At 39.5% G+C, this 23,282-nt stretch overlaps 2 protein-coding genes across 6 annotated transcripts in view; one reads left to right on the top strand and one right to left on the bottom strand.

The window, feature by feature from the left end:
- DZIP3 (DAZ interacting zinc finger protein 3) overlaps positions 1 to 4,839 on the bottom strand; it is a 107,950-nt gene extending 103,111 nt beyond the window's left edge. For 2 of the 5 annotated variants that reach the window (XM_045286173.1, XM_045286174.1), the window contains exon 1: positions 4,716 to 4,837. The gene's annotated coding sequence lies outside the window, so the exon portion shown is untranslated. Of the gene's footprint in view, positions 1 to 4,184; positions 4,205 to 4,715 lie in introns of those variants that run through there. The other 3 variants (XM_004706463.2, XM_045286172.1, XM_045286171.1) reach the window with 3 other exon arrangements.
- A 358-nt stretch (positions 4,840 to 5,197) lies between these two features.
- The window catches only part of CIP2A (cellular inhibitor of PP2A), a 44,008-nt gene continuing 25,923 nt past the window's right edge, over positions 5,198 to 23,282 (top strand). The window contains exons 1-8 of the mRNA XM_004706389.3: positions 5,198 to 5,300; positions 12,794 to 12,941; positions 14,607 to 14,719; positions 15,697 to 15,791; positions 16,351 to 16,447; positions 18,058 to 18,180; positions 18,382 to 18,527; positions 22,182 to 22,257. Coding sequence (XP_004706446.1) covers positions 5,199 to 5,300; positions 12,794 to 12,941; positions 14,607 to 14,719; positions 15,697 to 15,791; positions 16,351 to 16,447; positions 18,058 to 18,180; positions 18,382 to 18,527; positions 22,182 to 22,257 — 900 coding nt within the window. The 5' untranslated portion in view covers position 5,198. The remainder of the gene's footprint in view (positions 5,301 to 12,793; positions 12,942 to 14,606; positions 14,720 to 15,696; positions 15,792 to 16,350; positions 16,448 to 18,057; positions 18,181 to 18,381; positions 18,528 to 22,181; positions 22,258 to 23,282) is intronic.

Below are 23,282 nucleotides of genomic sequence, written 5' to 3'. Positions count from 1 at the left end.
AAGTACAGGTGGTAGTAAAAAGGGAAATCACAGAGAAGAGGGAGCCTTAAAAGATAATGGATCTGGGACTTACTAGCTTACTTACAGAAAACTCATGAATTCTCTAATTCTCTTAGTCTTAGTACCAGTTACTCTGGTTTGTCTATTTGTCCAAATAGACACTAAGCTCTTTGGATTAGGACTATGTCTTGTACTCAGTACATATCTGATGAATGAATACATATTCTCATTAAAAATATATTTACCTGATTAGTCAAAATTATACACTTTTTTAAAAAGTAAAACACAGAGAAGCTCATTCATAGGTACTTTTAAAAAATATTGGGGAAAATATTGGAGGAAGAAAAGAAAAGTATAAAATAAATGTTTCTTTTTAATGAAAAAATATGTGCATGAAAATATACTCTAGAAAATAAAATTTTTAAAACTAGAAAAAGACATGTCGATAGATGGAATTAATAAAAAGTAATAGTGGCTATTTGGTCTAAGCAAAAATTAATAATTGAACAAAAGTTGATTTTTGAAAAATTGAATAAAATGGAAAGCTCAACAAAGAAAAATAAGATATATTGGAGTATAAAAAATTAACCTCAAAGAAAAATGTTCAGAATACTAAGTAGCAACTTCATATCAACATAACTCTAGAGCTACAGAAACAATTGGTTTGCAAATATATATATATATATATGCATGTATAGAGAGAGCACCAAAATTAACTCAAAAATTAACAAAATTTAAACTATATTTCACATTCAAATATTTGCCAAAGATCTACCACTCATGAGGCATCCAGCTTGATACTGCTGAGACTAGTTCCATATTGTCAGGGATCAGATGATTCCTGTGTGACTCTTACTATTCCGTAACACAGAAAAAAAAGATGGAAATGATTCCAATTCATTTCCAAATATAATATATAACTCAAATGGCAGGAGAGAACACAAAAAATGTTTGCAAATTCTCACTTATGATCACTGTTACTACTTCCTTTTTGACCCTGGACAAATGAGTTCACTATCTCTCATTTTTTCCATCTATAAAATGGAGAGCTCAACAGTACCATAAAGAGTTAAAGTCTCAGAAACTCAGATCATCAACTTGATGGCAGAGAGATTTTTTGAATAGTACCTACTGCACGGGATTGAGATTAGTGGGATAAAGTCTTTAGACTAGTGCTTGACACCTGGCAAAAGTATAGTAAGTATTTATGATGATATCGCAAGGGGGGGGAAAACCGAAAAAACAATTGAATGCATTCCACAGAACGCATTAGACTGCTAACCACAAGGTCAGCAGTTATACCCCAACAGCCTCTTTGGGGGAAGATTGGACTCTCTATTTCCCTAAAGGGTTAGTCTTGGAAATCCACAGGGGCCAGTCTACTCTGTCCTATAGGGCGAATCTACTGGATGGCAGTGAGCGTTGAGGTTTTTTTGATTAACATTTTAAAGAAAACCACTCACTGCCATCAAGTCAGGCAACCCTACAGAACAGGGTAAAAGTCCTCATGTGGCTTTCTACAACTACACATTTATGGAAGTAGAAAGCCTCATCTTTCTCATGAAAGAAGGAAATTATATAAAAAGTGAACAGTTGATAAATTTTATCAGACATTTTTAACAAATATTTAAATAAAGCACTTACAGAAAGTAGTCTATTAAATAATAAAGAAAATCATAATCCATTAGCACATACTAAATATTAAATACCGAAGCCATGCCTGTTAAGCAATAAAATAAACATGATTATCTCATCATTTAAAATATAATAAAGAAAAGGGATGAAATTATTATTTGCGGATAATAGATGGCTAGAAATCTAAGATGGTAAATGAAGCTCTATTAGAATTAATGAGTTTAGTTAATAGAATAGATATCAAACATACTCAAAATCAGCATCTCTTTTTTATTTTATTTTTATCATTTTCTTAGGAGCTCTTGCAGATAACATTTCATAGTTCAATCACATCAAGCCGTATTGTATGACTGCTACTACAATCAGTTTCAAAACATTTGCTTTCTTCTTGAACTCCTTGATATCAGCTCCCCTTTATCCCCTCCCTCGCCCACCCTACCTCCCAAGAACACTCCCTCCCTTTTTTTTCCTTATAGGTTTTTTTTTGTGTGCCATATCTTATGTAATCCAATATATTAATTCACATACAATTCTGTTGAGCATCTTTTTTAGAGGATTGTCTTTACGAGGTGCTGTCAAGTACTTCCAGCTCACAGCAACTCTATGTACAATAGAATGACACGCTACCCTGTCCTACGTTATTAGAGTAATGGTAACAAAATGAAAGGTGTATAGGAGTAAAGAACTATTCACGGGAATAAAAATTTCATAATAACCAGGAATAAATTTAATAAGATACAAGCCTACATGATAAACTATATAGAATTTGATTGACCGTAAAATACACCCTGAATGCTTTCTATGAACTGCCGCAGCACTGCCCCATCTTCCCTAACATCCCATCAAGATCTGAAAACCCCTCTAGACATGCCCTCTCTTCCCATTCACAATGTCATTCACAATGTCACAGAGTCTCGCCTATTTTTTCTCGTATATATTTCATTGCTTTTTACTGTCCACACGTCCATAACTCTGGTTAGCCTTTGGACATCCTCCAGTTAATTGATCGCCTAACTCATAGACCTGTTAGCTATCATCAAAGCTAGCCCCTTGCCCTCCTCAAAATCATAACCTATCAAGCTGCCAAAGTTAACAATCTAAAATACAAATGAAGTCAGACCCAAGTGTAAAACCAGAAATTATCCCTGAATTCACAATGGAGTCCATGTTCAAAGCTAATAAAGCCTTCAGTCGCCTGGGCCCAGTCTCCTCTCATGCTCTCTCTTGCTTTTGGCTATTTCACAAGTTAGTATATCAAACTCTTATCATTGCGTTTGCCAACAAATGATGATCGTCCAACACTCAATTATCCCTACACTGTTCTAAACTCTTTACATGATCTCATTTCATAATGGTCTCTAAGAACTTAGATCTGTTTATTCTTTTGATAATTCATGATACTTTCAATAGTCCTCACCAGCACCATAATTTAAATGCAAACAGATCTGTCTTGGAATATATACAGTCAGAATACCTTGTAGATCGTGGATAGCTAGACTTCATCTCACGTACTTTACATATGGACTCAGGAAAGCCCAGTCCCTGGAAAAGGACATCATGCTTAGGAAAGGGGAAGCAGAATTTAAACAGAAACAAAACACAGGAAGTCTGATGAGATGGATGGACACAGTGGCTGCAACAATGGGCTCAAACGTAGAATTTGAGGATGGCACAGCAGTGTTTTCGTTCTCCTGTGCACGCGTGACTGTGAGTCAGAACTGACACAACAGTACCTAAGAAGACCCTAGATGACTTCATGTCGAATTACTCACGCTTGCTTCCTCCACTCCAGCTATGGTGGCTGTTCTGCTGTTCCTTGCATGATGCCACTTCGGGGCCTTTGTTTTTATTATTCCATATCTGATAGCTCTTCCCTCCTAGATAACATGGCTTTCCCTCAACTTGCAGTATTTTTCTCAAATATTGCTTTCTCAATGAGCTCTATATCCTGCCTTTCCCAGTGAAAATTAAAACTACTTTCTCCTTAACTGCAATTATTCCAGAGTACTAATTCTGCCCTCTATCATCTTTTAAAAGGGATTTATTGTTTCAATCCTTAACAGATTATAAATTCCATGACAGTAGGGTGGTTTTATAACCTAGGTCCCTTATTTACTGTATGAACAAACCTATGAAATATCTACTTCTATTGGCTAGATTTTACCTTATATGACTAGTCTGAAGGGCAGACTTTTTTGCCTATGGCACATAATAAAAAAAAAAATTGCCTATGGCACATAATAAAAAAAAAGGTAGAGCTATGATTTGTACGCAAACCTTGACCATCATCAGGTAGTTTCTCTTGGTGTACAGTGAATTCCACATGCAGTATTGAGTATATTTCCCTTAAAGGAATACTTCCTTTCCAGCAGCGGAGATTTTATTATCTTTGTGCCTAGACTGGAAATGTGCGTTAGGCAGTCAACAACTGTTAACTCAATGAATGCACGAATGAATATACTCGGTACGTTTCCCTCAACTGCACTTTATGTCAAGTTTTCAGATTTAATAGTGAACTAAATATTTTTCATACAAAAATAAACCCTTACCCTAAAAAGGTATTGATGCAAAAAGTACCGTCCTTCGAATTGGCAAAACAAGATTTCTGATGATTTCATTAAATCAAGAGGTACTCTTGTCTTAAAAATTTCCACACTGGTTTTTAAAAGTTTATCAGGCATTAGCATAAATTAAGTCTGCAGAGCCAGCTACTCGACCCACTTCCTAATAGACATCATACGCATGCACAACCCGTGAATAAAAAACGCATCCTGCCATTTCCGTGGACCTGGCACCTTAAAAACCATCATGCCACCAAATAGGCATCTTCCCTCACAGAACCTGGCACGGAGGAGACCACGCAGAACAAATACACGGGGCCAGGGGTCGCTCAAGCTGTCTCCAAGAAATCTGACCCAGGCTAGCCGGTCACAAAACCCCGACGGCGCGGTTTACCCTGAGAAATCATCATTCCTGGGCCGAAAGGGTGGATGTAATAAAGATGTAAAATGAGGTCCCTCCCAGGCCGCCTCAAAAACCTTAGAGCCCAAAGACTGTCACACTCCGAGCTAGCTGCTCACCGTGTCTAGACTATTTCTCGGGTAGAGGATGAGGACAAAGGAACTGGCCAGCCGGTGTGAGGGCCGTGGGAGAAAAGCAAATCGGACCGCGCGCACGAACCACCGAGCGCTCACGGCGCCTAACCGCCCCGCCCCTCCACAGTTATAAGCAATCGCGGTTCTCGCGATACTTTCCTTCCGCAGGATCTCGAAGAAGAAACCTCGCGGGCTCAGAAGAAAGGGGGGCTTGAAGGGGCATAGGGAAGGGCAGCTCCTAAGCCTTTTCACGGACCCGCGGATGGCTACGACCCACAGGCCCACCCGGCTCTTCGCAGAGAGCCAATCCCCCGGAGCGCCTACGGACTTCCGGAACGCAACCGGAACCGGAAGCTACAGGCGCGAGGGGGTGGGGCCAAAAATCAAAAAAAGCGCGGTGAGAAGGGGAGACGTGAACTAGGCAGGGTGGTGGTGCTGGGGCGTCTGGAGAAACTGGGCCTCGTCCCGATGGACAACACCGCCTGCTTGAAATCGTTGCTCCTGACCATCAGTCAGTACAAAGCCGTTAAGTCCGAAGCCAACGCCACCCAGCTTTTGCGGCACTTGGAGGTGAGGGCCGTCGGGAGCTAGTGTTTACTGGTTCCCGGAGCGGCCGCGTGTGGCAGCCCCAGGAAAGGGGAGAGCCCCTGGCTCCCTCGGCCGTCTTCGTACTAGTAAAAGGGGACGCGAGCCAGCTTGGGATCGCCCCTCCTGCACCCTGCGCCTGCTCTCCGCCAGGGGAACCTGCCTCCTACTATAGCCCGGAGGAAGAGGGAGGGACAAAAAGGCTGGGTGGGGTAGCAGTGTGGAGTGGGAGGGGAGAAAGCTTGGATCTACGGCTGCCCTTTTGCTTCGTGGTGTGTTTGGTTTCCCATCGAAATTGAGCCCTTGAACATTCAGCGATTCCAGTGGAGCGGGAAGCTTAACATTTGCTTTCGCCCTTAGGCAGTTTACAGTCGAACCCTATTCCTGTTTTTACGTGAACTCGTGTTGAATTCGAACTTGAAAACTATTATTTCAGCTGTCTTTAAGAATCAATCCCTTTCCCCCAGACTTGTAATCATAACCTTGTTTTCTTAGCACAAAATGATCGTTTAGTATTTAAATCCTTAACTGGTGAATTGCTTAAGTATGAAGGGGTTAAAGCTTTGCTTTTCAAATAAAGATAGAACAGTGCACCGGTGGATTTCAAAAGCCACTGGGTAAGCAGAGCCATCAGTTTTATTTGGGGGGTATTTTAGATGTTAATGCAAAGTTTTACCTCCCTGTGAGGATAAACAAGCGTGTTATGAATCGGAAAACAATGCTATTTTGAATTATAGGAAACACCAAAGTAATTTGAGGTTTAGAGACTGCTCTTTGATACCATATTCCCACCCATATTTGGAAACAGTTGAGAGAAAAATCTGTCGGGACATTTTTGATGCAAAGGGTGAGAACACTAGCTGTAACTGTTCTTGTTGGGGGTTGTCGAGTGTGTAACAGTACACCACAGAACGAACGCTGCCTTGTCCTGCGCCTTCCTTCCTCACCTTTGTTGTTAGGTTTGGTCCCCTTGTAGCCACTGTGAAGAAATGCACCTGACGCTCTCCAGCTCCCAGGGCTGATTGCCACAAGGCGGAGGTCAAACATACTTCTAACCTCCAACCCTCCTTACTCTGGGCACACTCCATCTGTGGCTGTGTTTGATCATTTGTTGCAATGGCCACACCGGACTCACAGGCAAAGTTCAGCATTATGGGATTTATTAGGAAAATTAACATATTACAGTTCAAGTGAGGAATTCTGGGGATACAATTGTTCGGTCAGGACAGTTTCTTCTCTGCCCTGCTCACTGTTACAAAGCTCTTTAGAACTGTCAATAAATGCTCAAAGGGCATGCCATACTGCTGTAGCTTTAACCTGAAGGCACACAGCTACAGCCCCATAGGTCAGCAAACCCAGCTCCCTCAATTAAGTGCCCGGAGGTTCCCCACTTCACAAGCCAGCCACCTCAAAACTCAAAAGCACTCATTTTACTTGCTCTGTGAGCTTGGGGGGGTGGTCCCCATTGTGTCTCTTGCTCTTCCTCCTGGTTATACTGATACGCCACACATCTTATGGCAAAACTTTCTTCTAGATCAGTGATTCTCAACCTTCCTAAGGCCACGACCCTTTAATACAGTTCCTCATGTTGTGGTGACCTCCCCCACCATAAAATTATTTATTTTGCTACTGTTATGAATCAGGTGGCCCCTGTGAAAGGGTCCTTTGACATCCCCCCCAAGGGGTTGCGGCCCACAGATTGAGAACCGCATTCCAGATCAAATAGGTTCAAAGCTCCTCCCTGACTCTCCTTGATGGTAGTGAGATCCCCTCTCCTGCTTGTGAGGTGGCTCAAGTTATACTTAGTAGGATGTTAATCGTGGGTAACTTGACTGTCACTAAACAGCTGACTCATATAATGCAATCCACAATGCCACACTCCCCTTTCCCTGACCTATCACTGGGAATAGCAAAGCTATGGCTAGAAGATCCATGTTAACTACTTCACTGTATTGCCCACCGTGTCAGTGTGTCTCCTTTTTTTGCTCATCCTCTACCAAGCACGATGGCATTTTCTAGAGATCTCCTGATAACATGTCCAAAGTACCTTCTGGCTATGTGTCCTCCAAACAGATTTGATTGACAGTCCGTGGTACTTTCAATATTTTGCTCCAACTCCTTAATTAGAATGCATCGATTCTTCTCTGTTCTTTATTCCTCTGTGGGTTTCTGTCACTGTGACTATGGAATTAGCTTGAAAATACTATGGCTGGGGACAGGTGCACCGTAGTCTTCAAAATGGCATCCATGTCCTAACACTTTAAAGAGGTCTTGTGCAACAGATTTGCCCAATACAATACATCATTTGATTTCTTAACGGCTGCTTCCATGAGCATTGATTGTGGATCCAAGCAACATGAAATCCTGGGTCAGTTTTGCCATTCTGGCTATCACGGTGAGCATTCTCAGTAGCAAGAAGAGGAGAGGTTTCCATGATCATCAGAAAAGGAAAGCTTGCAGTGCAGCCCTGGCAAGAAGATCCCTGCTTGACTTGGCTGAGGCACCAGCGTCTGCAAGACCAGCAGAGGAGAAGCTCCGAGAGGTTCTTGACCCACAGAATGGGTAAAGCTGAGTGCCTTTGGGCAGTGAGCTGGCGTGTAGTGTATGATACCCGTTGGGCCTGTAGCAGTGCTAAAGGAGATTTGTTACACTTACCAGAGCAGGGCAGAGGCCAAGGACCAGAGAGATTTGCCTGCCAACGTTACTAAGAAGAGGCACTGCCAACCAAAGAACTGTGTCCTTAACATTTTGTCACCGGCTAGGGCTCGCTTCCTTGACAACCTCTCTTACCTGTTTTATCCTGACATTGTTTATTAGTCCAGTTGTGAGGATTTTGATTTTCTTTACATTGAGTTGTAAGCTTATACTGTGGTCTTTGATCTTCAGCAAGTGTTCAAGTGTTCAAGTCCTCTTCCCTTCAGCAAGCAAGCTTGTGCATCTCCAGGTCACAGATTGTTCATAAGCTTTCTGCCAGTCTTTGTGCCTCATTCTTCATAAAGTTTAGCCTTTCAGATTCTTTGCCCAGCATATTGAGTGACTAAGTATCATGAAAAGACACAACCCTGCTTTTAAACCTCTCATTGTTTCTTTGCTCTGTTTCAGCGACTGCATCACTGTGAGTACTGTCTCAGTGCAATGGGACCATTGCAGCAAATTGTTGAACCCAGCAGAGAAATAGAGCGCCATGCGAGGGACTATTGGCGTCAAAATAGGATAAAGGAGGATGTAGACATGTCTGCCTCGTACGAATCATCCTTGGGCAATGTGGAGTTGGGGTCTCCCTTTCCCCTGTGGAGCCCAAGGAGATCTGATGTGGGACTCATATCATGCCTTCACGCTCTGTTTTCTTTCTTATGACTTCAAATATTCTTAGATCATTCTTTGTGCATTGCATTTTCCAGTTATTAATGGGTGTTTGCAGCTATTCTCATTTTGAGTCATGCTTCATTAACCAAAAAACAACAACAAATGAAGGTCCTAAATGAAGGTCAGTAAGGTGAACTCTGCTTTGAAGGAGGCAGCTCGTCCCCATTCATGTTTTCAGTTCCTTCCTACGTGAGGAGCCCTGGTCATGTGGTGATTATGTGTTGGGTTGCAAAGTCTGCAATGAGAAGCCACCAGCAGCTTTGTGGGAGAAAGGTAGACTTTGTACTTCCATCAAGAGTTAGTCTCACACGATGGATGGATGGATGGATGGATGGATGGATGGATGGATGGATGGATGGATGGATGGATTGTGACAAGAGTTGTCTGTATGAGCCCCCTATAAAAGGGTTGAAAAAAACAAAAAAGAGTACGTCTCCGAAACCCACAGGGACAGTTCTACCTTGTCTCATAGGGCTGCCCTGAGTCAGAATTGGCTGGATGCTGTGAGGTTAGTTTGGTTTGGGGTTTTCCTACCTGAGAGGTTCATCGTCCAGCGCTGTATCAGTGTTCCACTGATATTCATAAGGCCATCTCTTAGAAGTGGACTATCAACTTCCTCATCTGTTCTTAGTTTAGAAGCTCTCCCGAAACCTGTTCACCAAATGACAGTGGCATCGCATCCATCATCACAGCAACACACAGGATACTTCAGTACAACAAACTGACAGAGAAGTAGAGCTCCAGTTGAGTCAATCCTGAATCAGCAACTGCCTCTGGGTTTCTGAGACTTTTAAATCATTACAGGAGTAGACAGTCTCACCTTCAGAAACCCACTGGTGGGTTTGAACTTCTGGCCTTGTGGTTAGCAGCTTGATTCATACCCCCCTTGATGGCAACGAGTTCGGGATTTTTGCTATAATTATTAGGGACTTTTTATTTGAGAGAGAACATGTATAGTAAATTGCATGAAGTGCTTTAAGCTTAAATGAAGAACTTAAATGATTTTTTTTTAATGTGAAGGACATTCTAGAAGTTTGTGGAAAAATCTTTTGAAAATACCTATTGCATTTTTCTCTCACCTTTTTGAAACCTTGCTAGGTCCACTTGTAGCTAGAACTGTCATCAAGATACAGAAAATTTCCATCGTCCTACAGGGTTTCTTCATTGTGCTTTTTCATAGATTTATGTAAGTCATCTCATAGAGCACAGTTTTTTGTCTGACTCAATATAACTATAAGACATTCATATTTATTAGAACTTCATTCTGTTTTTTTATGGGAACACGGAATTTTGTTGTGTTAATGGACCACAGTTATATACATTGCCCTGTTAATGGGCATTTGGCATGTTTCCATTTCTAGGTAGAATTACGAACAAAATGGTGCGCATTTTCATGTTTGTCTTTCTTGGCTGTGGACTCGCATTTCTCTCATATACCTAGGAGTGGAATTGTGAGTTGGAATGGGCTCCTCAGCAAGGTGGGGGGTTGCTTTTGCTATAGGGAAGGAGCAGTGGGGAAGCACTCAGCTGCTAGCTAACTTCAAGTTCAGCAGCTGGACCTACTAGCTGCTGGGGGTGGGTGGGGGGTAGGTAGATGTGGCAGTCTGCTTCCAAAAGCACTTAGGGCCTTGAAAACCATAGGAGGCAGTTCTTTAAGGTCTCTGTGAGTCGGATTGACTGTAGCACTAGGTTTAGGTTAGGACTGTGCAGAACATAAGTTGAGATGACTAGACAAATTCTCAGAAAGGTTTTACGATTTTACTTTCCCATCGTAATATTCAAGTAAAAGGAGCCCTGGTTCCACAGTGGTTAAGCCGCCAGCTGTTAACCAAAAGGTCCCACAGGGGGATGATTTAGCAGTCTGCTTCTGTAAAGATTGAAAACCCTATGAGACAGTTCTGCACTGTCTTCTATAGGGTCGTGAACAATCAACCAGCTTGTCAACAACCGACTTTTGTCATCTTTAGCGATATGTGAGATAAGCAGTCACTGATCCATAGCAACAGTTGAGGTATTTGCTTCTTATTAATTTTAACTACTTTGGTGGGGGTTTATTTTTAATGGTGCATGTCTTTGTGCAGAACTTATGAGAACAGTATCTGAGGTTGCCGAGAGGCAGCTATTATGTGAAAGGAGATCATTCTTTCTATTATGTATATTGTGTTTATGTTCCCGTGCTTTGAATTTTGAACCTGAACTCTGAATTTCTTTGCAGAGCTGAGTGGATCCCATCCTTGATAATGTTATTTCCCAACATTACTGTTACATTGTTGTTAAGAGCTTGGTTTCAGGAACTAAACTGCCTGGGTATGAATCCCAGCTACACGTCCATATCACTGGTGGATTTCAGTTTACTTGTCTATAAGACAAAGTAATAGCAGCTGCCTCACATAGTTATTATGAAAGTGAAAAGACTTATCATACATAAAATGCCTTATTCCAGAATAAGTGCCATATAGGATTAATTGACTTAAAATAAATTCTATTTGTAGTAAAATATTCTGTGTGTTTACGTACAGGGAATTTTGTAAAGCAATTCTTTATCTTATCATGTAACAAGTACTTTTTAGTTAAAATACTTAATGTTACTGAATGGAATTGTTCTACAAACAGAACTTGTCTTACTATGCAAGCTACGTACAGAGGCAGATGGGCAGTGCTCAGAAGGTTCTCTCTGCCAAAACATCTACTACCAGGGACCATATTTCACCTTTGGGCCCATTCTTTTCAATCTTACAGACCTGTAACTTAGTAATTCTAAAACATGTATTTCTTGAAACCATATAATCTGAAGCATTGTCGCCAACAATCTAGAAGAGTATGTGCTATCTAGGTAAGGATAACAGAGAGAAATCACCACGCACCTGTCAGTTTGTGGTACTCTGGTGGCTGCGTGTGCTGTGATTTTAGAAGCCGTACCAGGAGTGTGGTCTGTGGTGGGTAGTTTTCAGTGAAGCTTCCAATCCAAGACAGACAAGGAAGAAAGTCCTTGAAATCTATTTTTTAAAATTAACCAGTGGTAGCCTATGACTCACACGGAGGACACTGTCCGATCTCGTACTGGAAGTGTTTACCATGAGCTGAAGCACCTGGGCAGCAGGTAATCACAGTGGAGGAAAGATCAGAGGCTATTAAAATAGGTTGCTTAGACTTGATCTTCTGAAAAGAAGTGTTCAGTCAGGTTTAATCTAATATTTGATCTAATTCCAAACTAACTGATCATTTTTCCTTCACTATAAAAAATATGCTTACTGTTGAATGCTACTTATAAAACATTTTGAATGTTATTTTCTGACAACTAGTTTTGGCTTCCAATCCCAATTTTATTATGTGTGGGTGTTTTGTTTATAAGATGGCAGGAAAGGAGTAAACAGTGTAATAACCAAGAGTAAAATTTTTCAATTCTTGACTATAAAATATTTTTTTAATAAATAACTTTTCTATACTCTCTAATTTGGGGCTTAGGTTCTGTCTTGGGAGTGAACAAAACTTGTCATCCTATAGTTGCCCTATGGGCTTAGCTGTGTTTTACCTTCTTCATAGTAGATGGAATGAGTATACTGGAATTCTTTTATTGAGTAAGTCTTCTGAGTGGAATCCATGCAGGGCACACAGTTAGGTGCTCAACTAGTTAAGATTGGTGGTGCCAACCCTCCCGGTGTGGGGACTTTGGGGAAAATGGCCAGGTGATTTGCTTCCCAAAAGATCACAGCCACGCGGCCTTGCTGAGTCAGAATCGACTTGAGGACGACTGGCAGTTAGTCTGTGCCTCACGGAGTGTTCGGGGCAGTGAGGAGGCTGAATATTGCTAGACAATCAAGCTCGATGATTCCAGAAATGGACATGTAGGATAGCTTAGGGTAGTTTAATAGGCAAATCTAGTATGGTTACGGGTCGTCGAGGTTTAGTTAGGGAAAGATTCCTGAGGGAAATTAACCAGACCCAGTGAGGAAGGGGGTACTCTTCCAGCAGAGAAGACATACAGCCTGCAGAACAGCTGTCAGTTGGTGAGGAGGGTGTCTGACATTTTGGTAGAACTGAATGTTTTTTTAATGGCAAAGACATGAAAATTGCTATTTCTTAACATCTGTTTTTGAATTACTATTTTATAGGTAGTTTCTGGACAGAAGCTCACACGATTGTTTACATCAAATCAGATATTGCCAAGTGAATGTTTGAGCTGCCTAGTAGAACTGCTTGAAGATCCAAATATAAGTGCTCCCCTAACCTTGAGTATTACCAGTTTGCTGTCTCAATTAGGTAATTATTTCTTTTCTCTTTTCCAAAATGTATAATTTAATTAGTTTCCAAAGGGCAAATTTATAGAATCTTTGTAGAGAATGACTCGCTTTGAAGAGATTTCTGCATTACAAGTATTATCAGAGCTTTTGTGTACTGTATAGCTATTGAAAGAAGGTATATTATGTAGTATTTCCTAAAACGTATTAGGCCACATTGTTTGAAGCATGGCATAGTCCAGTGTGCTATAGAAAAGAAAGCATTTTAAGGAATACTGGTCTACTTTTGAATTAAAACAAAACAAACATGTAATTCCAGTGTTAAGTACACCATTTAGAAAAATCATAGTGTTCAAAGAAACACATTGTAGACTATATTGAACTTAAGAACTCATGGTGATAATATTTTCTCTGTATCCCCCCCCCGCCCCGCCCCCCCTTTTTTTCTATTTGATAGTTCCTTTCCCCCAGATTTGTGTTTTGAGACAAAATGCACATTTCTTTGTACGATTATAAAATTACTACATGCATATATCGAATTCCACAAGTGTTAATATTACAAGAAGTGTGTACAGAGCATTACTACCCAACAAAACATGTTAGAATGATGGAAATGTTCTTTGTCATCCAATACAGTAACCTGTAGCCACAAGTGAAATGTGGATGGACAGTAGGCTCAGGAACAGGCTCATCCACACCAGTTCTTATCTTTTTCTTCTGGGGATAATATAAGGGAACTCGAAAACTCTGAGGGAAAAAATGGAATTGAAAGATAATGAAACATTTCCACAAACGTTTTGAAACCCCCTCACTTGTCTGAATGGATTGGTGTGTGTTTTTCCAGAGGTTTTTCTGTGCTGTAACAAATAAGTGTCGATCACTGGGGATCCCTTGTAAGTAAAATGTGGTGTCATGGGACACCAAGATTTAGAACCTTTTTTTGTTGTGGTTGTTGTCATTTAACCTCTCAGGTAGTTCTATATCAGTATCTTTTTACCAGCCTAATGGCACAATAAGTAAGGGAATTTAGCTGCTAACTGAACAGGTCAGCATTCCTGTCTGACTAGTCACTCCCTGGGAGCAGAAAGCTGTCTGCTGCTTTCAAGATTTAGTCTCGGAAACCCCGCGGGTCTTTGAGTTTGAATTAATTAGCACTGTTAGTTATTCAACCAGTACCCTAATGACAGGCACTCCTGTTCTTTTTGAGATTTTTTTAAAGAATCAATAGTGAAGTGAACTTTATAAAACCGTATTCTCTATTGAAAGTTAGTGGGTTTCTACACTGCTTTCCAGAAAGGCTCTCACCAACATTTTGTATAAGGATGGTGGCCACTTTGGGAAGTTAAATGTACTATAGTTTTTAAAGTAATGATCTTAATTGTAAAAGTTCTCCAAACATGGACAACCAGTCCCTTGAGATTAAAATATTCTACATGAAGAAATACATTTGTAAATTGAGAAAGAGGGGAAAGCTATTTATGTCCCCCTCCTCCCCCCACCTTTTTTTTTTAGCTCATAAAATTTCTCTGATTAGACTTCTGAGTTGAAAGGTATTAGAGGAAAATAGCCTTATTGTACTTATTATTTTTATGATGGTAAGAGTTTTCATTTTAAAGTATTTGTCTTTTGATACATGAAATAAACCATGAATGCAAATGATAAATTGTGTGTGCCATTTTATTTAAAGCTTTAGACCATGAAACCAAAGATTGTCTTCAGAGTGCATACAATCTGAATAGCGTGCTAGCAGGGGTGGTGTGTCGGAGCAGTGCTGGCCACAACGAGTCCGTGTTTTTACAGGTACAGGCACCTCACAGGACTTTGTTTACACCTGGTTTTCCCTTCCTTGTTTTTAGATCAAAAGTGACAATACTTATTGTAAACTGTCAACCTACAGTGTATGTGCAGATATAATACTACATGATTAACACAGTCTTAATAACTTTTAAGAGCTGATGGGGGCATTTATGTATTACTATTTAAAAGTTTCTAGACGAGGGAAGTTTATCCACATCTAGTGTCATTGTTAGAGGAAAAATGTATGTATTATAACTGCTTTGTGTCTGGAGATGTGAAATATACATATGAAAATCTACTTTGAGCTGGTGTCTAGGCTCTGTTGAGGAAACAAAAAATGAAGCTTTAGATAAAGCATTTAGAATATAAAATGTCATCCTGTTAAGTGCCTTCAAGTTGGTAAAATGCCAAAATTTATGAAAAATGGACATTACTAATTAGATGGACATGCAATTTTAGAGCTGCAAAGATTAATGGAATATAATGTTTTTCAACCTGTATCCAAAGGAGCTCTAGTGGCCTAGTGGGTTATGAGTTGGACTGTCAACCCAAAAGTCAGCAGTTTGAAACTACCGCCTGTTCTGACGGAGAAAGTGGATGCTTTCCCCTCCCATGAAGATTGACAGCCAGGGCACAGCAGTAGCAGTTTTACTCTGCCCTGTAGGGATCCTATGGGCTACAATCCACTAGGTGTTTGAGCCAACATGATTAAGTACACAACGTTTATGGCCAAGATGTACTGTTTGACGTACTATGTGTAGAGATGTGTAAATCTGGAGATGCACGTGAAACTTTTTAGTCTTATTATTTTGTACGTTTTTCTTTTGTTTACCAATATCAAACCATTTAAGAAATAGAGCAATTCTTACCTTGAACTCTCTCATAAAGTGGTAACATGTGCAAAATATGCAGCATAGTTCATTTTTGTGAGTAGGCGAGTGTGCTTGGATGTTTACATTCACAACTCTTATTTTTCTCAGTGTATTCAACTTCTGCAGAGGTTAACATATAATGTCAAAGTTTTCCATTCTGGTGCCAATATAGATGAGTTAATTACTTATCTGATAGATCACATGTGAGTATATAACTTTACTACTTAAACCTTTAAATAATCTGTTAGATTTCAAACTAAAATAATTTAGGAATTCAGTTTTTCTTGGATAAGATTTCACCTTTTTAAATTGTGTAGGACTGATTTTTATTTGCTCCTCTTAAGTGAAACCAGGATTACATGTTGTAAAGCAGCTTTATAGTAACTCTCATAAGGAAAAACTGGGGTAAAATTTTGTTATTAACACTGATGTTGCTATATGTCTATATTTAATCTTCATTAAAGGGGAAATATCCTGATGAATTATCAGTTGGTCATTCTGACTGTTATTTCCCTATTTCTGTGATACAGTTGAACAAAGCGATTTGGTTCAGATATGAACTAAATGGTCAGAATTAGACTGACTCAACATTTACTTCTTGGGCTTTTTGTTTTAGTTATTGTTTAAAAGGAAACGTATTTCCTCCTAACTACTGTTATTGGTAGAAAATATTTAGAAGTACAAATTGCTGTGCCACTTTGAGTCTACTAGAATTAACTCAATACTGTTTCTTGTATTATATACATAAAACTAAAACAACAGCCAGTCTCCTGAAGATGCGTTAACAATGCCTTGTCTGGGATTATTGGCAAATCTTTGTCGGCACAATCTTTCCGTTCAAACGCATATTAAGACTTTGGTAAGTTTATCTTTAAAATGTTACTTTGTGGTCGGTTCTATGCTTATAATTCTACCTTGGTTTTTTTTTCCTGTATGAAAATATTTTTAAAGAATTTTTGTGTATAGTCCAGCTGACCTGTCAAAGTTTATGAAGCATCAGATTGACATAAATAATTTGAAGGCCGTAAGGGTTAATGAACTTATAAATACTAAAAGTTTACCTCTCCGTTGAATTCCACTGTTAGTCAGATTGAATAGTATTAAGAAATGCTAAGTAAATTTTTGCTTAATGGACGTGGGACATAGGAACGCGAGTAGCATAGTGGTTACCAGTTGGGTTGCTAACCAAAAGATGAGCAGTTCGATGCAACCAGCCGCTCTGCAGGAGAAAGATGAGGCGGTCTTTCTTGTGGAGTTCAGTCTTCGAAACCCAAGGGGAGTGGCTCTAGTCTGTTGTTTAGATTCGGAACTGACTCAATGGTAGTGGGTTTATTTTGTGCTGTCTGTTTTTTTCAGATATGGAGGACATCACTGGCAAGTGATCCCGTTTATCTAACTCTCGTATTTCCACAAAATCATTAATAACTCCATCAAAAACAATTGGTGAACAAGTGCCTAATTTTCACCATGACAAAGCGGCCTTGTTGGCACAGCGAGTTAAGCATTAGACTGTTCTCCCAAAGATCAGCTATTTGAGAAAGGGGGCAAGAGATGAGGCTCTCTGCTTCCGTACAGCTTTGGAATCCCTGTGGAGCATGTCCGTTCAGCTCGATGGGGACTCTGAGTTGGACTGGACTTGATGTCCGTGGGTTTGGTTTGAGTTTGGTTGTACTATTTGTAATGTATGGAGACTCCAAAAAGGTTCATTGAAAATTTCATTACCTCTTAATTCCATTTTTCCACAAGCTTTTTAAAGCCTCTTTGTGCAGGGTCGCTGTGAGTCAGAATTCACTCGATGGCAGAGTTTGCTGTGTGGTTTTTGTTTATGAAGGTACCCATACCACTCGGCTCTGGAATGATCTCTTAAGTGAAAATGATCATCAGAAAGCATGATAAAGTTAACTGCTGCCCCGACATGTGTAATACAAAATAACATTTCTAGTTTAATAAAGATAATCTTGATTTTTACCATAATCATGAGGTTCTAACAAATCTGAAGAACTCTTCATATGTCTTTTTTCAGCCATTAGAACTTACATCTAGCTTTACTGTCAGAATTAGTTATTGTAAGATGATAAAACTTGGCAAAAATGCATTTTACACTCATCTGGGCATTTTAGGGTTAATTTTCTCTGAATGCTCATTCTTAATACTAGTCTTTGAATTTACCGTATATACTCTTGTATAAGCTGAGTTTCAGCACACTTTTAAATGCCGTTTTTGTGGTAAAATTAGGTACCTCGGCTGATATTTGGGTCGGCTTATACTCAAGTATATACGGTATGTTGACCTTTGATTCTATGACTTTCACCTCTAGAAAACCAGAAAACATCTCTTAAAGGTGACAGTCATTTTTTCATATAATAATGATTTTTACTAATATTTTGTTTACCTACTTTGCAAGACATGCTTTTTTTAAGTCAAAATATACAACTAAGGTAATTTTTCATTCTGATTTTTTTTCCACAGAGTAATGTGAAAGCTTTTTATCGAACTCTTATAACCTACTTGGCCCATAGTAGTTTAACTGTGGTTGTGTTTGCACTTTCAATACTATCCAGTTTGACATTAAATGAAGAGGTTGGGGAAAAGGTAAATATGACAAATTATTTATGAAGATAATTCAACTGAAGATTATAGTTTTTAGTACCTTAAAAGTTATTGCCAATTAAATAGATTTTCAAGTTTAGAGCTGGTAAAATTAATGGAATGTAATATGTTGCTTTTTATGTTTTAGGATGATGTCAGCTTCCATTTTTTGTATAATAATACATTTCCTAACTTGTTTTTAAGCTGTTCCACGCCCGAAACATTCATCAAACTTTTCAGTTAATATTTAATATTCTTGTAAACGGTGATGGTACACTAACTAGAAAGTATTCAGTTGACCTGCTGGTGGACCTCCTTAAAAATCCAAAAATTGCTGATTATCTTACCAGGTATGGCTAATAAATTTTAGAGCTTTTTTCCAACCAAGTTGTGTCTATAATACATAAACCTGCCTTTAAAGATGTAGTAAATATCAATTCTGTTGATGCATAGAAGACTAAACCCAAATGCCTTGGCATGTTTTATTCCCATTCTGGTTGTTTTTTTTTACTGTGAAATATAAAATTATAACCAGATTTTATACATACCTGTGCATATGTGTATATGTTTCAGTCTTTGTCCTATATTAGTAAGGATGCGTAATTTTCCAAAATAGAGACATCTGGATGAATTTGTTTTAAAACCATTTAAAAATTCTGAACATTATGTTCTTTGAAAGAATAATTGAGGAACATTCTTATTAGTATGGCTTTGAGTGTTTTGGATTTGGTATTTAAAAAAAAGTTATGTTTCTTTTGGTGCATGTCTCATACTTGAAGATAGAATGGAAGTCTAATGATATACAATATCTTTACTATCACAGTGTTTTTGTTGAGATAATGATGCATAATTTGAGATCAGTAAATAGCTGTTTACCAAACAGTTGTGGACTTTGACATCTTCAGTACAATTTTCCCTTTGCCTGTGCTGCTTGAGCGTGTTATCTAAGTTCATGTTCTCTCAATATATTGTCTCTCTGGGTCCTACTATTCATGGCAATGGCTACACAAAACTCACAGACAAAATTCTTGATTAAGGGGATTATTAAGGAATTAACAAGTTGTAATGCCAATGAGACGTGCTCAGCTCAGGGTTCTCATCAGGACATGGTAGAGGGCTCTTTCAGGCCTGCTAATAAAGTACCAGAGAGCATACTACCCTGCGGCAAGCCTCGGCTCTAAGGCACACAGCACAAGCTCAGCAAGCCAGCGCCCCGCATTAAGTGCCTAGAAGCACCCACTCCAATAAGCTGAAGACCAAAGGCGCCCAGTGCCATTTCCATGGGTCAGCAAGCCCCACACTCCTAATTAAGTATTTATTAACTAATTAATTAATTAAGAGGCACCTCGATGCACAATTAGCTTCCTGCACAAAAGCTCTCAGCCATACTTACTCCCTGGATGGGGAAGACCATTACTTTGTTCCACACTCTTGACTCCTAGGTCTGTTGCTGCTGCTCTGATGGCACAGCTCTTTTGGGATCCAGGAAGTTCACTGCCTAGGGGTCTTGGGTCCAGAGGACATACTCATGGCTCTTGCTGGTAACGAAATCCCTCCTCCTGTTCTCAGAAGACTCCTTTTTATTCACAGTAGAGTAGCACTCTAGGGAATCCTGCTTGCAGTTACTCACAGGTAAATCTTATCAGTATCTTCTCCTACCTCCTGACCAGTCCCATGAAGGGGAAAGTCATGTGGTGGGAGTTACGAGACTGGCTAGAAGAACCATGTTAAATAATCCACTGACCCTGTAGTTAGGCTGTTGTGGAAAAAAAAAACCTATCGGGACAAGGTTTACTTGGTTAACTGTAAAGCCAAATGTTTTACCTTTTCATTTTACCTTCTCTCCTTTTACGTGCCGGTGGGTAAGAGAACGTTCTTCCTGAGTGCCTCCCTTCCGTCTCTTGACGTGCTCAGAGTCCTCCCAGTATTTCCTCCTGTGATACCCATTCTGGCCACTAAATCGTGCTTACTTACCAGCTTCATGGTAAGCAGAAAACTTACTTTAGAGAGACAGTCCAGGAGGACAAGATATTCTAGTGTAGCCTCAGTAACTGGGTGCTTCCTCACTTCTGTAAATCTCTCACTTCCAAGATCTTTTCTTGCCTATCTAGCCTAGAGCGTTAGAGTCACCTCTATCAAAAGAAGTGTGTTTAACTGTTACCTTATTGATCTGTCATCCGGTTAACAAAACCTCAACCTAATTCTGTTTTAAAGTTTGATTTAATTCCTGAGTTCTTAATCAAGGCTTGAGAGAAATCAGTTTTAGTTGTAAATAATTTAGCTGGTCAGGACTCCTGTTTTATTCCTTTCTAATATTTTCAGTGATATATCAAATCTTTACTACCGTATTCTTGCTGCCTCTCACTCAGGAAATGACATTATCTTTGTGTCACAGAAGGAGGGGAACAAGTTACATCTTAGTAGAGCTCTTTCAAAATGTGTGTCCTTGGGAAAACTTACTTATCTCTGTTTATACTAGTTCTAAGCCATATCTTATTCCACTTTTAAAAGTATGGCGTTATTCTGTACACAGTCTCATACTATCTTCTTCAATAGTTTTCCTTATCTCTTCAATACCTCCCATTCAGATGACTTGTCTTTCATTTATAAAAATGCTCAACTTTCATCTACTCTTCAACAATATGTCGCTTTTAAAATCTGACCTCCCATTGTGTTAAAGATGTATCTCAACATACTCACTGTTGCCTTTCAAAATCTGACCCTGTGTGGCATCTCAGCCTTATTTTGTTGCATTTGCACGCCTCCTATGACCTTCTGTCTAATTGCAGACAGTAAGTAGAATTCTCTTTTCTAGAAGCACGTTTGCATGTATTCATGTGTACTCGCCTTTCTTACTCCCTTGGGATGCTGGATTGAATAAGCTTCTCCTGTCTTATACCTTAATTATTCTTTGAAACTCAAATCTATGAAGCCCCTCAGCTAATCAAGCCTGCCGTGTTAGGCCAAGTTGACTAGAGAAACAAGAGAAACAAATTCAGTGACACTCATATGTATAAGAGAAAGTTTTATGTCAAGAAGTAATTATAGGTCAAGAAAACATCCTGGCCTGGTCCATCTTAAGTCCATGAGCCTGATACTAATCCATAAGTCCCTATTCAGAATCACACAGCCACATGCAATGATGCAGATGCAGGAAGATCACAGCCCAGCAGGTGAAAAGTCGTGTGGATTCGAGGTTGGTGAAAACATGGTAGGGCTCTGGCATTTCTCAGGGTCGCCAGGAACAGGAAGGTGAAAGCAGAGGGGACACGTTCCAGAGAACTATATAGAAGGTGACGGCTTCTAGGAAGGTTTTCAGGCTGCGATATGATTGACAGGCTAAACTCCACCCATATCTTCTCACAGGTGCCTTGTTGGCACAAAAAAAGGTAACGGTTACACCTGCCTTGCCGAGTATAGGTTTGGTACTACTCCTCTTTCCACATCAGCTCCTACGTCCCTCCATTTTAGTGGTTATTACTTCCTTTCTTTATGCCTCCATGCTAAGATAGTGAATTTAGGATACTCTGTATAATATGAGTGGTTCCTCTGGTACCTCTCAGAGTCATAACAATTTACTTACTTCAACTAAGGAAGAACTGGAGTCAGTAAACATTGGGTCTTAAGTCTGTATTTGCAGGGCCAAACTTAATGGCTGGCAATTGTCCATCCTTGATTAAAAAACAGCTGTCTAATTCATTAAATCCCTTCTGTGTCCTTTGAATTTTTACAAATTTAACACAGCCTTTAAAAAATAAATTTCAATTATCTACTCGTTGTTTTCACTCGTTAGTAAATGACAAACCATATTATATATGTCATGGTCATAGGGTATGTTTCTTATTTAAGCGTGAAGTTTGCAAAGACTGTGTTCTGCATTACAAGCCCCAAATGAATAGATGATAGAAAATACACTTCAATTTTATGTTTTTCTTGTAGATACATGCTTCGTGCTATACCAATTACATAATTATATCCAGTCTCTACTTTCATTTCAAACCTAGGTATGAGCACTTTTCTTCATGTCTTAATCAAGTATTAGGCCTTCTTAATGGGAAGGACCCTGATTCTTCTTCAAAGGTATGTGCAAACAACTTTTTATTTTAAATTTTTAGCGAACTACAGAGTATGGAAAAACACTAAGTGCGCTGCTCCCTGAGTTTTTACAAACTGTAAAAAGCCATCTAGCGTGTGTACAGATAAGAAAATAGCGTCAGCCGATCTTTGGAAACCCTTCTCCTAGTTACTCTTAGTTACTCTCCTCTCCGTCGTATCTCTCAGCCTTAACAAAGGTAACTACTATCCTGAATTCAACAGCCTGGGGCTCCATGTTTTTCATCTTAAAAAGACAATGTGATTGATTCTTCGTATAGTTTTTTTTTTGTTCAGCATTATGTTAAATTGATCTATGGCTATTATGAAAAGTCTGGCTTTTGCGTTTTCTGCCTTTCAGGGATCGTGTGCACATGTTTTCCTTGGCAAAAACCTAGCAGTGGAATCACTAGAGCAGCAGTTCTCAACCTGTGGGTTGCAGCCCCTTTGGGGGTCGAACGACCCTTTCACTGGGGTCGCCCGATTTCATAACAGTAGCAAAATGACAGTTATGAAGTAGCAATGAAAATAATTTTATGGTTGGGGGTCACGACAACACGAGGAACTGTATTAAAGGGTCACGGCATTCGGAAGATTGAGAACCACTGTACTAGAGCATATAGTACAGTTTTCAAAAGAGGTTTTACCAGTGAATGAAGATTCCAATTGCTCGATCGTCTTGTCCATATTTTATATTTTAATCTTCATTTTAGCCACTCTAATAATTGAAGCATTGGGCTGTTAGCAGCGACTTGACCACCAGCTGTTCCACAGGAGACAGGGAAGCAGTCTGCTTCTATGGAGTCACAGTCTTGGAAATCCTATGTCATATCGCTACTTGGTCATATAGGGTCACTGACTCAGAGTCAGCTTGAACAGCAGTGTGTGGCTCTGTGTAATGATTGTTTGATAACATGGAATTATACTTTACATTTCTGAAATGAACAATAAAAAGTTGAGTATTTTTTAGGATATTCATGGATATGCTAATTGATAAAGAACCATTATATTCT

The sequence above is a fragment of the Echinops telfairi genome, unplaced genomic scaffold, assembly GCF_000313985.2.
Source record: "Echinops telfairi isolate 266 unplaced genomic scaffold, ASM31398v2 ScPeMD7_6;HRSCAF=24_0, whole genome shotgun sequence".
NCBI lineage: Eukaryota > Metazoa > Chordata > Mammalia > Afrosoricida > Tenrecidae > Echinops > Echinops telfairi.
Note: the sequence above shows the minus strand (reverse complement) of the source record. Positions and strands in the feature narration are given on the sequence as shown.